This window comes from Muntiacus reevesi, chromosome 8, assembly GCF_963930625.1.
Source record: "Muntiacus reevesi chromosome 8, mMunRee1.1, whole genome shotgun sequence".
Taxonomy (NCBI): domain Eukaryota; kingdom Metazoa; phylum Chordata; class Mammalia; order Artiodactyla; family Cervidae; genus Muntiacus; species Muntiacus reevesi.
In genome coordinates, this window is record NC_089256.1 from 15,508,116 (window position 1) to 15,523,788 (window position 15,673).

At 38.7% G+C, this 15,673-nt stretch overlaps 1 protein-coding gene and 1 pseudogene across 1 annotated transcript in view; both read right to left on the minus strand.

Annotated features, from left to right (window-relative positions):
• Positions 1-927: 927 nt before the first annotated feature.
• Positions 928-15,673, minus strand: part of SRPRB (SRP receptor subunit beta) — a 40,511-nt gene continuing 25,765 nt past the window's right edge. Inside the window, exons 6-7 of the mRNA XM_065943393.1 lie at positions 12,468-12,522; positions 928-2,915 (exon numbers count right to left, since the gene is read on the minus strand). Of these exons, the coding sequence (XP_065799465.1) occupies positions 2,702-2,915; positions 12,468-12,522 (269 nt within the window). The 3' untranslated portion in view covers positions 928-2,701. The remainder of the gene's footprint in view (positions 2,916-12,467; positions 12,523-15,673) is intronic.
• On the minus strand, positions 2,923-5,364 carry LOC136173643 (chromatin target of PRMT1 protein pseudogene; annotated as a pseudogene).

A 15,673-nucleotide genomic window follows, 5' to 3' on the forward strand; every position in this document is an offset into this window, starting at 1 on the left:
TAGGAGGTAGAATGACAGTGCTCAGAAGGGACTATGTTACCTACCTGCTTACTTCACCCTGAGTAAAACTAAACAGAGCCTGAGACTTCCCTTGCAGTCCAGTGGCTAAGACTCGGTCCGTGCTCCCAATGCAAGGGGCTCGGGTTTGATCCCTGATCATGGAATTAGATCCCACATGCTGCAACTGAGAGTTCGCATGCCACAACTAAAGATCCAGCGTGCCAACTAAGACCTGGCACAGTAAAATAAATTAAAAAAAACAAAAACAAAACAAACACTAAACATGGTTTGTGGCCCAAAGAACATAACAAAACACATTAAAGGCCTATGTGATACTCCAGGAGGCCAGGCCACCTGTGAGACTGCTCCCAGGAGTCCCAGGTGCTCGGTCATGTTACACATGCAGATTCCTGAGACCACACGAGACCTACTGCTAAACTGAATGCTCACAATCGGGGTCCTCAGATGAGCTATTTAACAAGCATCACTTAATTCTGATGCATGCTAACATCTGAGAATCACTGTTTGAGATAGAACTTTCCTTTTTCAAAAGATCATCTTTAGGTCTTGAATAAAATTCAACCTTGCGCCCCTTCTTCAGTCACTTGTTTTATGTATTTCTTCCTCTAATGAAGTGAAACACTTTATCACCTCTGGAAAAAAACAAAAACAGCTGACAGCACACGCATGCCCCTTAATGGAAGCATCAAGCCATTGATGTTTATTTACGTGAGCACTGCCTTTGATTATGTGAACATGTCACATTTATCACATACCTTGTGAGTTTCTGGTTCATTCTTCTTACCTACTTCCTAAAACTACTTGGCTAATAAGGAAAGGGCAAGAAAGAGTCCAAAAGACAGTAAGACATATCAGCAGTGACACCTCCCAATGAGAACCCTGCCAGGGTCGGACTCTAATGGCATCTCTGTGTCAGCTTGGGTTTATTTCATACTCCAGCAGCAAGCTGTGTGATGCAGGGTGTGGGCGCGGGGAAGGGAAAGGGGCTCCGAGGCAGAGCCAGAGTGGCACACAGGAGTGGGAGATGGCGGGCAGAGGCATGGGCCACAGCACGTGAATGTGGGGACCACACTCACCGGGACGTCACTGGCTCCATGCCATTCTCCATGCCTCTCCCCAACCCTCAAGGCAAGGTTAGGAGCCCCACTGCATACTCCTGGAGCATCCTGAACCTCCTCTTTTATGACTCTTCCCTCGCTGTGCTGGGATTAGCGTTTCACCTATCCACAGCCACCCCTGTCTCCTTTTTAATCTTTAGTTGGCTTGTCTCTGAGTGTTTGAAGTAGGGACTGAAGTTTCTATGTACGTTACCATCATTAGGCCCCGGAACTGTGGAGATAGGCCTGAATTCTAACATGTGCTCCTATCTGAATTCACTCTACCATTCTATGCAAATGCTTTGAGCTAGACAGTTTTTATTTTGGGGGGCAGGGGGCTATGATGGGTTTTTGTTGCAGCACAGGCTTCTCTCTAGTTGTGGCAAGCAGGCTACCCTCTAGCTGCATTGCGCGTGGCTTCTCACTGTGGTGGTTTCTCTTGTTGTGGAGCACAGGCTCTAGGGCGTGTAGGCTTCAGCAGTTGTGGCTCCTGGGCTCTAGAGCACAGGCTCAATAGTTGCTCTGCAGCATGTGGTATCTTCCCAGATCAGGGATCGAATCTGTGTCTCCTGCACTGGCAGGTGGATTCTTCACCACTGAGCCACCAGGGAAGCCTATATATTAATCATTTATAAAAAGCCATTTATAAAGCCATACCTTTAAAAAGATAGCAAAGAACATCACTTTCAAATTGCTTTAAAAAAAACCATCAGTGAATGTGCACTTTAAAAATCTACAGAGAACTTTTTTCATTTTGTATTTGTTCCACAGCATTCATGCTATGAGTACAAAAATAGGAGCTCATCAAATAGCACACAAAGATATAGCCCAGAAGCACTCATGCATCAGAAAAACATAACATCTTCTAAATCTCCATGTGTTCCCCAGTTAAGGGAAAACACTAGGATGCTCATTTCTAGTGTACATTTTAGTAGCATTTGGGGATTTAGCACTTACAGTCCCATCGTCTAGGAATGACTCCAAGAATTCATAACATTTCTGAAACCTAAGTGTTACAAGGCTAGAGTGTGGACAAGTCACTGAGCTGATGAAGAACAGACCACGGTCAGCACAGCCTTGCTCTTTTCAACCTGCCTTTACATGTCCGGAGACCATGTTGTAATTGTACCAACAAATCTGAAGATTCATGTACTGCCCATGAAGGGTAAATGGAAATCACCCAGATCCACACAAGACAGGTTTGTTTCCAGGATAAGGGGGTCAAAGCACAGAAGCAAAGGAGAAGAAAACATTTTAGATGACATCATATTCTCATGTAGTATCCTCTCTATATGAGGTCCACTTGTTAGACCTCGACCTTACATCAAGCATATACTAAAGGGATCTTACATACACTTTAAAAAGGGAAGACACAAATAAAATAAAATAACTAGCTTGAAAGCAATATGGGAGAACTGAGCTTAAAAAATAAAAATTCGACACTGGTTTCAACAATAATTTGTTTCCAGAATAAGCAAAAGTTCCTAACTATATTTGAAATATTCCCTCCAGACTACCACATCCTTTTCCAAAACTGTCATTCACACATACACACATTCACATCTTGTGTTTGGATCTAGTCCTCAGGCGATTTTAGCCAGCCACTTCTCCAAGTCCTGGATGTCAGCAGAGTCAGCATCCCCTCTTCCACCCTTGGCACTGCACTCCAGGAACTCTACTTTGAGCGGCAACTGTGAGAATTCAAATTCCTTGCCTTTCTTCCCCAGCTGAGTAGGGGCAGTGCTGGAACTGTCCAGTGTGCTTGGGGCAGCAGAACGGGTAACCCGTAAAGTATTGCTGTGAGACAAAAGGAAAATGAATCAGGAAGCAAAAAGACCTTAATTCTTATATAACAATTAAAGCCCTTTAGAAAATCACATTAATTCCTAAATAATTCAACACTCACTTAAATACTGAGTCATAAAACTGTCAATTATGCTATTAGGATTGTTAAATAATCCTTTGCTTTACAAGTTAGAGGTCACTCTCTCAGACAAGACAGGATAGAGGTCCAACCTAACATGGCCAGATGGTGGTGGTTTAGCTGCTAAGTCATGTCTGACTCTCTGTGACCCCATGGACTATAACCCAACAGGCTCCTCTGTCCATGGGATTCCCAGGCAAGTCTGCTAGAGTGTATTGCTATTTCCTTCTTCTGGGGATCTTCCTGACCCAGGGATTGAAACCGGGTCTTCGGCATTGCAGGTAGTCTCCTGCATGGCAGGCAGATTCTTCACCAAGTGAGCCAGCCACCAGGGAAGCCCCATGGCCAGATGACAGGGGGTCAGTAATGAACCAAGGTCACACCAACCTTCTTTCAGCACAGTGCCCCCTTCTACTGGGATTTCCTGCATGATGCCATTTTAAGATATATTCCTACATTACCTGCTGGTTTCAAAACCTTAAGTTTCTGAAATGAAGTGTGGGTAGGTAGATATTTATATTTATCTTGAGTCTATCTGGATACAGAGCTTAGAAATCTACAAATTGCAGGTTCTCATATGCAGTCCAATCTCTTTCCAATTCTAACACCTTCTCAATTTAAGTCACTTAACTGCCACCTGCAGGCCTTTATAAGAAGTGCAAAAGCAAGGCTCACTGGGTCTATTATTCTCCCCAGAAGCAGAGGAACGTGTGCTGACAAAATAAAGGATGACTTAGTACTGTAAGATTTCATGAAAACTAGTGCAGAATCCATATGAAAAACTAAGTACCTTGTTCAGAAAGACACACATATGGGAGAAGTATTTTAAAAACAATTAATACGAGGAAAAGCCTTTGAGGAGGCACACAAAACGACTTCTTTTTTTTTCTTTTTTGTGGTAGAATGCATTTATGAGCTCCAGATTTTCTGAACATTTTAAAGAGGCTATTAAAAATGACATAAAACAGAATTCTATCTCAGAGACTTAGACATTAAGGTGAATACTGGTGGGCTTTCTGGGACTTTTTCATGGGGCACCAAAATGAGCAGAGGAAATGTTAAGACTCAAAGCATATGACATATAAGTGGAGGCAGATGGGAGAAGAAGGTGTACTAGCCACAAGGCCAACACATTCATGCTCAAAGAAAAGTCTGGGTGAAGGAAACCCCTCCCTACCAAATAACAAAACAAGACAAAACCTCACTCAGAGGGGAAAAAAGGGATCTCATACAACATAGTATCAAAAAGTAAAAGGAACACACTAAAGGCACAAACTTGTGGCAAGTCGGTCCATAGCCTATTATGATAGGTCCCTTCAGTATCCGTCAGCTTTCTTCTCATCTGTTATCTTAAGGTCATTTACAGATGTGCGACTTGAACAAGAGTCTTACAGAAGGGTGGGCAGGCTTCAATCATTGGTTTCTGGATCTGTCTGAGCCATGTAAGCATCCAACTCAGCATCCAGGTGTCCTTTTGTTTTCGACATGTATGCATCCAACTGGTTGTCCAGCTGCTCCTTGGTCAGTACCGGGCGAGCAAGGGCACTTCTCCCTCGTCCACGGCCTCGGCCTCTGCCGCCGAAGCCCCCTCTCCCCCGACCTATCATACCCCGACCTCTACCACCGATTCTGCCACGACCCATAGCTCCACGCCGTAGGACCCCTCTCCCAGGACCTCCACGACCGTGAACATCACCTCTTCTTAAGCCCATTCGGGGAGCTACGGCTTGTCCACCTCGGAGCAGGTTTTGACCTTGGAGTGACATCCCGCCCCTAAGCAGGGTTCTTGTGGCACGTCCCCCACGAAGTCCTCCTCTGGGCAAGCCTCTCTGGACAAGGGGCAGGCCTCTTCCTCCGATTGCTCCCTTGGCCAAGGCCCCTATGGGTCGGCCTAACCATGCCTGGATGTCACTCTTACCCAGGCGCTGCTTCAAGCTCTGCTTAAGTTTTAATGCTGCCTGGACAGAGGGTCTATTCTGAACCTGCTGGGCCAGTCTTCTGTTTCTGGCGCTGGCTAGCTGCTGCTGTTGCTGCATCGAAGCCCGAATATTCCCTGGCATCAGCGCTCATTTAGAGACATCCTGGTGGTGCTTTTCAGCACAACTTCGGCGCCGGCTGTGCAGCCATCTTCAAATCCCGAGAATCGAGGGAAACGGACGCCAGTGCTCCTCCCGGGGCTGCCGCCACAGCTGCGGCAGGCGGCCGGGGGCCGGCCGAGCCTGACTTGACGGTGGAGGGGCTCGGGTTAACTTGGCGGGCGGTTGGTTAGATGTGTTAAGCGGTAGATTGCTGTTAGTCCGTTGCTGTCGGCTGCTCACCCGGCCTGCCTTTTCCTTCCTTTCACCACGGCCGCTGCCGTCAACTCCCGCTCTGTGTCACAAAGGGCCTTCTAGGCGAGGTGTTAGGGCCATGGGTCTTCATCTCACTGTCTTCAAACTCAATACATGTGTCACATATGCTCTTTTATATGTAAAATATTTTACAAAAAACTCAAAAGGAAAAAAAAAAACAAACATTATATTCAGCTCTTTTCATTCAGAAGACTGTGAAATGTTTCAAAGCTGATAAGGCCTAATTCTCACAAACACAGGATTAAACTAAACTTAGACTCCTAATTTAACTGATATTAATCTTTGTAACTTTTTAACATTTTATTTCACTGCCCTTATAATACAGCATTTCTTTCTGTATTGTTTTTATATGGCTCTTTAGAATGAAAAGCAAATGAATCAAGGAAAACATATTTTAAACATCGGAAGACTCAAACCATGTTGTTTTAAAAAAATGGATACATATGAACTTACGTATAAAACAGAAAGAGACTCACAGAGAATAATCTTATGGTCGCTGGGTAAAGGGTGGAGGGTAAGGTAAGGGATAGTTACAGAGTTTGGGATGGACGTACACATCGCTGTATTTAAAATGGATAACCAACAAGGACCCATTGTATAGCACATGGAACTCTGCTCAATATTATGTGGCAATCTGGATGGGAAGAGAGTTTGAGGGAGAATGGATATATGTATATGTATGGCTGAGTTCCTGTAGTATTCAACTGAAACTATCACAACATTGTTAGTTGGCTATATCCCAATACAAAATAAAAAAGTTTAAAAAAAATGCTATACAATTTTCAAAAAAATGGATATACAAATAATATTATTACTTTCCCCCAAAGATAATGCTCAACAATTGCAACAGAAATTTTACAAAAACAAATCATCTAGCTCCAATTTTCTTAGCTTTGGCAGTCTCAAGAGAGTGAACATCAAGATAGGAGAATAGATGATGAACATGCAATTTCAAAAGGGATAGAAACCATTGAATAACACCAGCAAGATGACAGAATGGGAGTTTTCAGCACAAGTCCTCTCACAGAAACATCAATTTACATAACCATCCCCACAGAAGAATACTTTCATGAGAGCTAAGGAATCCAGGTCAGAGATTACAGCACATGGGTGTAGCAGAGAAGTAAGAGAAGATGCACTGAAGAGGGCAGAAGGGACAGTTTCAAATCACCACGTTACTGCGCCTGCAAGCCTGCACAGTGAAGCATGGAGACATATGATTTACACAGGAGAGGGAGAGTAAAATGAGCACCCACTGTGTCATGGAACCCAGCACCAGGCCAGTCCCAGTAGACACAGGCACCTGTCCAGCCAAGACAGGCTCAGTTTCCAGGCTAGCTTCCATGGACCCAGGCGGCAGGCCCACCCACCCACAAGCCCATGAGCAAAGCCAACCTGCCCAAGAAATCCAGTAGCAAGCCCATCCAGATCTCTGGGTGGACAGACTAGAGAAGCACTTTCTCTGATAAAGCTAGTCAATAAAGACTAGAAGGGGTGATTATTTTTTCAAATGTGCAGACACCAAAGTAAGGACATAAGACTCATAAGTAATCAGGGAAACATGACACCACTAAAGGAATATGATAAAGCACCAATAAATGGCCCTAAAGAAATGGAGATCTACAAACTGCCTGACACATAATTCAAAATAATCATCTGAGAGTCCTGTAAGCTATAAAAGAACATAGACAACTCAACAAGATGAGGGAAAGACTAAATGAAAAAATGAGAAAACCAACAAAGATATAGAAATCATGAAAAACAAAAATTCTGGAGCTGAAGAACACAATGACTGGATGTAAAAAACTCAGAAAGCTTAAACAGCAGACTCAACCAAGCAGAACAAAAAAATCAGAGAGTTTGAACAGAGGTAATTTGAAATTACTCTGTAAGAAAACCAAAAAGAAATCATAAGAAAAGACAGAAAATCTTATGGGACATCATAAAAGGAACCAATGTATGCATTATGGGGCTCTCGGAAACAGCAAATAAAGACAAAGAATCAGAAAGCTTATTTAAAAAAAAAAAAATGACAGCAAATTCCCAAATATGGGGAGGGAAATGAACATCCAGATCCACTAAGCCGCTAAAACACAAATGGATTAAACATAAAGAGAACTTTAATGAAACACATTATAATCAAATTGACAAAAGTAAAAGACAGAAATTGCTCAAAGCATTAAGAGAAAAGTCAACTGTCACAAACAAGGGAAACTCCATAGACTAAAAGTGGATCTCGTAGCAAAAACCTTGCAGGTCAGTGGAGATTGGGATGATATTTTCAAAATGCTGAGGGGAAAAAAAACAGCCATCCAATAATATTATACCCAGAAAAGCTGTCCTTCAGCTATGAAAGACGGATAAAAGCTTTCCTAAGCATACAAAAGCTGCAGGAGTTCATCACCACTAGTCCTAACTCATAACAAATGCTAAAGAGAGTGAATCTTCAAGGTGAAGTAGCTATGACTACAAGAACTTATTAATGGATACACAATATAAAAAGATGTAAATTGTGACATTAGCAACATAAAATGTGGGGCAAAGACAAGTTAATGTTTAGAATTTCTGTATACAGTCCAAGTTGTTATTAGCTTAAAACAGTCAGTGTTATGTTTTATATAAGCTCATTACAATCACAAAGAAAATATCTGTCATAAACACACAAAATAAGAGAAAAACTCACAGCATAATAACACAAAAGCAATCATATTACAAAGGAAGAAAGGAAGAAAGAGATAAAGGAACTATGAAACAGTAAGAAAACAATAAAAAAATATAAATAGTTCTTATCTGTCAATAATTACTTTAAAGGTAAATGGTTTAAATTCCCCATTCAAAATACAGAGTGGATAAATGGATAAAAAACTGAGACTGAACAATATGCTACCTCCAAGAGATGAACTCTCAATTTAATGTTCAAAGGGACAGAAAAATATATTCTATACAAATGATAAACAAGAGAGTAGGACTGAATACATATATATCAACAAAATTGACTAAGTCAAAAATTGTCATGAGAGACAAAGGTTATTACATAATAAATAAATAAATAAAATCATCAAAAGAATAAAATGTTTATGTATATACACACACACACACATATATGCATTTAATATCAGAGAACCTAACTATATAAATATCAGCAGAACTGAAGAGAAAAATAGACAGCAATACAATAATAGAAGGGCACTTCAATACTTTCAACAATCATCCAGACAGAAAGTCAATAAGTAAACAGCATATTTGGACAATACTATAGACCAACTATACCAACAGACATATACAGAACATTACTTCTAACAACTGAAGAATACCTTAAAGTATACATGGAATATTCTCCAGGATAGTGCATATGTTAGGCCACAAAATAAGTCTTAAGAAAAATTTAAGAAGACTGAAATCATACCAAGTATCTTTTCTGATCACAATGATGTAAGAAAATAGAAATCAATAACTGAAGGGAAACTGGGAAATTCACAAATAGGTAGAGATTAAACAACACACTTCTGAACAACTAGTAAATCAAAAAAGAATCAAAAGGCAAAATTTTAAAAATTTTAACACAAAAATGGAAACCCAATATATGAAAAGTCACAGGATGAAGCAAAAGGCATTCTAAGAGGGAATTTTATAGCAATAAACATCTACACTAAGGAAAAAGCTTTCAGGTACAGGTAAACAATCTAACTTCGTATCTCAAGAAACTAGAAAAAGAACAAATTAAGCCAAAAATTAGAAGAAGAAAATAAAATATAAACATCAGAGCAGATAGAAGTGAAACAGACTAGAAAAACTGAAAATATCAATGAAATTAAGTCAGTTTTTTGAAAGATAACCAAAATTGACAAAACTTCAGCTAGAATAATGAAGAAAAAGATGACTAAAATAAATAAAATCAGAAATGAGACACTGATACCACAGAAATATAAAGGATTATAAGTGATGACTATGAACAAATTGAATAATCAATCAAAGAAATGGATAAATTCCTAGAAACACACAACCTACCAAGATTAAATCATGAATAAATAGAAAATCTGAAGAGACCAAAAGAGGAAGAAGATTGAATCAGCAATAGAAAACCTCCCAACAAAGAAAAGCCCAGGACCACACGGCTTCACTGGTGAATTCTACCAACATTCAAAGAAAAATCAATACCAATTCTTCTCAAACTTCCTTAACAATTAAAGAAGTGTTAACACTTGCAAACTCATTTTACAAGAACAGCATTACCCTGATATCAAAGTCAGACAAAGATATTAACTACCAGTAATGAAAATTACAGGAGACTATCCCTGTGAACATAGGTGCAAAAATCCTCAACAAAATATTAGCAAACCAGATTCAACAGTATATTAAAAGATCATACATCATAATCAAGTGGGATTTGCCCAAGATGCAAAGATGGCTCAACATTTGTAAATAAATGAGATAGCTACACCACATGAATAGGTTGAAGGAAAAAAATCTTATGATTATCTCAATAGATGCAGAAAAAGCATGTGACAAAATTCAACATCCTTTCATGATAAAAACTCAACAGTTATACAAAGTATATACCTCAAAATAAAAATGCCATATATGACAAGTCCACAGATAACATCATACTCAGTGGTGAGAAGCTAACAGCTTTTCCTCTAAGACTAGGAACAAAATAAGGATGCCTACTCTTGCCATTTCTAATCAACACAGTACTGGAAGTCCTAGACAGAGCAAATAGGCAAAAATGAAATAAAAGGCATCAAAATCAGAAAGGAAGAAGCAAAATTATCTCTGACTTCAGCTGACGTGATCTTAAATATAGAAAACCCTAAAGACTCCACCAAAAAACAGAACTAATAAACTCAGTAAAACTGCAGGATACAAAAATCAACATCCAAAAACCAGTTCTGTTTCAATGCACTACCAATGAACTATCATAAAAAGAAATTAAGAAAACAAGTCCATTTAAGCATCAAAAACAATAAAATACTTAGGCATAATACAAAGCAGTTCAGAGAGCTGTACACTGAAAACTGTAAAGCAGTGACAAAAGAAACTGAAGACACAAATGAATGGAAAGATAGCCCGTGTTCATTTACATTGCTAAAATGTCCATCTGTAGATTCAATAAGCTCCAGGAGTTGGTGATGGACAGGGAAGCCTGGCGTGTTGCAGTACACGGGGTCGCAAAGAGTTGGACATGCCTAAGTGACTGAACTGATAGTTTCAATGGAATCTCAATCAATGTTTCAATGGAATTTTCCACAGAAATAGAAGAAACAATGCTAGAATTCATACGGGACCACAAAAGAAGTATAATGCTCAAAGTAATCAAGTAAAAACAATAAATCTGGAGGCATCACACTTCCAGATTTCAAATTATATTGCAAACCTATAGTAATCAAAACAATATGGTACTTTACAAAGACATACAGAACAATGGAATAGACAGCCCAGGACATACCCACACATATACAGTCAGCTAATCTTCAACAAAGATGACAAGAGTATATAATGGGAAAAGGACAGTCTCTTCAATAAAGAGCTCTGGGAAAACTGGATATCCACATGCAAAACAATGAAACTGGACCCTCATGTTATACTATATACTAAGTCAACTCAAAATGGATTAAAGGCTTAAATATAAGACCTGAAACCATAAAAATCCAAGAAGAAAACACTGACACTGTGGCAGTTATTTTAAGATATGAGACTAAAAGCAAACAAAAGCAAAATAAACAAGTGTGATTACATCAAACTAAAAAGCTCCCGCAGAGCAAAAGTAACTATTTACAAAATGGAAAGATAACCTGTGGAATGGGGGAAATATCTGCAAACATGTATCTGATAAGGGTTAATATCCAAAATATATAAGGACTTCACACAACCCAGTAAAAAAACAAAAAAATAATTCAATTTTAAAAGTGGGCAAAAGGTCTTTCCTGGTGGTCCAGTGGCTGGGAGTCTGCCTTACAATCAGGGGACATCAGTTCGACCCCTGGTCCAGGAGGATTCCCCATGCCGCAGAACACTAGGCCCATTCACCACATGTACTGAGCCCACATGCTTGAGTCCTAAAGCCCATGCTCCACAACGAGAGGAGCCACTGCAAAGAGAACCTGCATAGCACATCAACGGGTAGCCCCAACTCGTCCCAACTACAGAAAGCCCACACCCAACATGAAGACCCAGCACAGCCAAAAGTGACTAAATAAATAAAAAAACTTTTTAATGGGCAAAAACAGGCATTGAGGACATACAAACAGTTAACAAGTACATGAAAAAATGCTAAACATCACTAACAATCAGGGAAATGCAAGTCACAACCATAATGAGACAGAATTACTAACATTAAGGGGAAAAAAAAAGATAAACATTGGCAAAGATATGCAGAAAAGGTAACCCTCTTACAGCAATTCCACTTCTGAATGTTTATCTAAAGGAACTGAAATCAGGATCTCAGAGAGATGAACATACATGCACTCCCATGTTCACTGCAGCATTATTAACAACAGCCAATATATGGAGCAACCTAAATGTCCATTGAAGGACTAACAAAGAAAATGTGGAACATATGTACAAGAGTATTACTGAGCCCTACAAAAGAAATCTCTGCCATTTGTGACAACTTGGATGAACCTAGAGGACATTATGCTAAATGAAATAACATAAACAGAATAAGACAAATATCATATGATTATACTTATGTGTGGAATCAACACCTGTCAAACACAAGCCAAACAATACTCACACATCTTGAAAACAAAACAAACATGTTACAAAATGGTATCACAGGTTAACCTTTCATATCTACTATATGCTATAGCTAGAACTAGTGGGAAAACAAATTGAGCTTACAGTTTAAGAAACCTGAGATTTTCTTCCCATGAAAATGTTAAATATCTATAAACATCCCATTAATACTTTTTATAATTGCATTAATTCTGTTGTCAATTTTTAAACAAGTATATTTCACACTAATCTTCAGGATAATCATGGTAATCACATAAAACCAAAGACCTTAAGCAATATAATACATATTTCCTAAGTGACAAGATACACAATTAACCAGTAGAACTTATTTTTACTTACATTTCTTTTTCAAGCTGCTGCTGAATTAACTTTGCTGATTTTGCCATTGTAATGTCTGTAAAGAAACAAAAGACATTGTTTAAAGCAGGGTCTTTCCCCAAGACTTCCTGCACATATGGAAAATTCCCATTTAAATTTAGGTTTCTTTGCCCCACCATTTAAAAAAAAAATTTATTTTATATTGGATTATAGTTGATTTATGGGCTCTCCTGGTGGCTCAGGTGATAAAGAATTCGCCTGCAATGCAGGAGACCCAGGTTCGATCCCTGGGTCAGTGAGATCCCCTGGAGAAGGAAATGGCAACCTACTCCAGTATTCTTGCCTGGGAAACCCCACAGACAGGAGCCTGGAGGGCTATAGTCCCTGGGTCGCAAAGAGTTGGGACACAACTGAGTGACGTTCACTTTCATAGTTGATTTGTGATGTGTTACGTTTCAGGTGTGCAACAAAGTGCTTCATTTACACATATACATATACCTATTCTTTCTCAAATTATTTTCCCATTGAGATTATTACAGAATACTAAGCAGTTCCCTGTGCCTGACAACAGATCCTTGTTGGTTATTTATTTTAAATACAGTAGTGTGCTTGTGTTTAGCTGCTCAGTCATGTCTGACTCTTTGTGACACCATGGACTGTAGCCCAATGGGCTCCTCTGTCCATGAGGATTCTCCAGGCAAGAATACTGGAGTGGGTTGCCATGACCTTACCCAGGGATCGAACCCAACCCAGTGATTGAACCCAGGTCTCCACATTGCAGGTTAATTCTTTACTGTCTGAGCCACCAGGTAAGTCCATAGTAGTGAGTACATATCAATCCCAAACCCCAACTGATCCTTCCCTCCCGTTATCAAAGTAAGCACAAATATTTATATTATAATAATGCTTATAAATATATTAAGCTGGTGACCCTAAAATTGACTAGTCTTTCATAAAAGTTTTCTACATCTTACAGACATTTTAAATCAACACATGTAAGTCCAGCCAATGTTGACAAAAAGAAAAGCTACCTGCTTTGTGATTTTAATAAAAGTTTTCATTCCAACAGAAATACTCAACCTGTAATACGAAACTAAACTAACATTTCCAGCTGATACTAAAATGGTATGTTACAGCATCAAGTGCACTCTGGTAATAAAAGGTACTGGTTTGGCACCAGCAAAAGCCAAATAAATATTACTTCCTCTTTTTATATTGAATAAAAGAAACAAAGAAGTCAGTTAATGACCTTAACACTATTCCTGATTAGTCACTGGTAGGGTTATTACTAGCTCCCCTTTAAGAAATGCATTGGGCTCTTCATAGAATGAGAATGAAAAAGGCCAATAGAAATCAGATAGTCTCTCTCATTTTAAGTTTTTTTAAGGAAAGAAGTTTATCTTATAATTGAGGTCACACTGGTTTACAACATTATATGTTTCACATGAAACATTATGATTCAATTTTTGATACACTATTTCTGTGCTTACTACCAAAAGTTTAGTTTCCATCTATATTTTCAAGTGTTTTTGTTATCTTTGCATAAATACCCAGAAGCAGACTAACTGGATCACATGGTAGTTCTATTCTTAACTTTTTGAGGAATAGCCACACTGTTTTTGACAGTGGCTACACCAATTTACAATCCCATCAACAGTGCACAACAACAAGGGTTCCCTTTTCTCCATATCCTCACTAACACATTTCTTTTTGACAATGACTCTAATGGGTGGGAGGTAATGTCTAACTGTTGCTTTGATTTGCATTTCCCTAATAATTATACTCATCTTCACTAGTGATGAACATCTTCACATGTGCCTGCTGACCATCTGTTTATCTTTTTTGGAAAAACATCTATTCTGATCTCTGCCCATTTTTAAATCAGGCTGTTCATTTTTGTTGTTGTTGAGTTATATGGGCTCTCCCTTATCAGATATATCTGACTATCTTCTCCCATTCAGTATGTTGTCTCTTTCATTTTGTTAATGGTTTCCTTTGCTGTGAAGAGCTTTTTAGTTTGATATAGTACCACTTGTTTATTTTTGCTTTTGCTTGCCTTGCCTGAGGAGATACATCCAAAAACAAACTGCTAAACCCAATGTCAAATTCTGAATTTCCTGTTTTCCTCTAAGAGTTTTATGGTTTCAGATCTTCTATTCAAGTCTTTAATCCATTTTGAATTAATTTTTGTGTATGGTGTAAGGAAATGGCTTAGTTTCATTCTTTTTCTTGTGGCTGTACAGCTTTTCCACCAGTATTTATTGAAGAGACTGTCCTTTCTCATTGTATGTTCTTTGCTCCTATGTTGTAAATTAATTGTCCATATATGTATGGGTTTATTTCTGGGCTCTCAATTCTGTTCCATTAACCTCTTTTTCTGTCAAATACCATGCTATTTTGTTTATTATAGCTTTGCAGTATAATATGAAATCAGGGTATGTGATACTTCCCCCAGCTTTGTTCTTTTTTCTCAGAATTGGTTTGCCTATTCATAGTTTTTTATGGTTCTATATAAATACAAGGAACTTTTGTTCTATTTATATGAAAAATGTCATCAAGGACTTTGATAGGGATTTTTACAATGAATTTATAGATTGCTATAGAAAAAATGGACATTTTTAGCCATGTTAATTCTTACAATCCATGAGCATGAAACATCCTTCATCTTTCCATTTCTTTAAACAAAGTTTTATAGCATACTGAGGAATCCTAGCTCCCCAGCCAGGGATTGAACCTGCAGCCTCAAGCAGTGAAAGCACAGAGGCCTAATCACTGACAGGAAATTCCCATCCTTGATTAAATTTATTCTTGGGTATTTTTTTATTCTTTTGGCTGCAATTTTAAAGGATAGTGTTTTCTTAATTTCTTTTTCTGCTTGTTTTTTGTTAGTGTACAGAAACACAACAGATTTTATATTTTGATTTTGCATTTTGCAATTTTACCATACTCATTTATTATTTCTAACAGGCTTTTGGTGGAGTCTTCAGGTATGAGACTGGTAAGAATGGGCACACTTGTCTTGTTCCTGATCTTAAGAGGCACAGCTTTCAGTTTTTCACAGTTGAGTATGTCAGCTGTGGGTCTGACAAGCATAGCCTTTATTATGTTAATATACATTCTTTCTATACCATTTTCATTGAATTTTTATCACACATGGATGTTGAATTTTGTTGAATGCTTTTTCTGCATTTATTGAGTTGACCATTATTTTTAAAATGTTGTAGCAT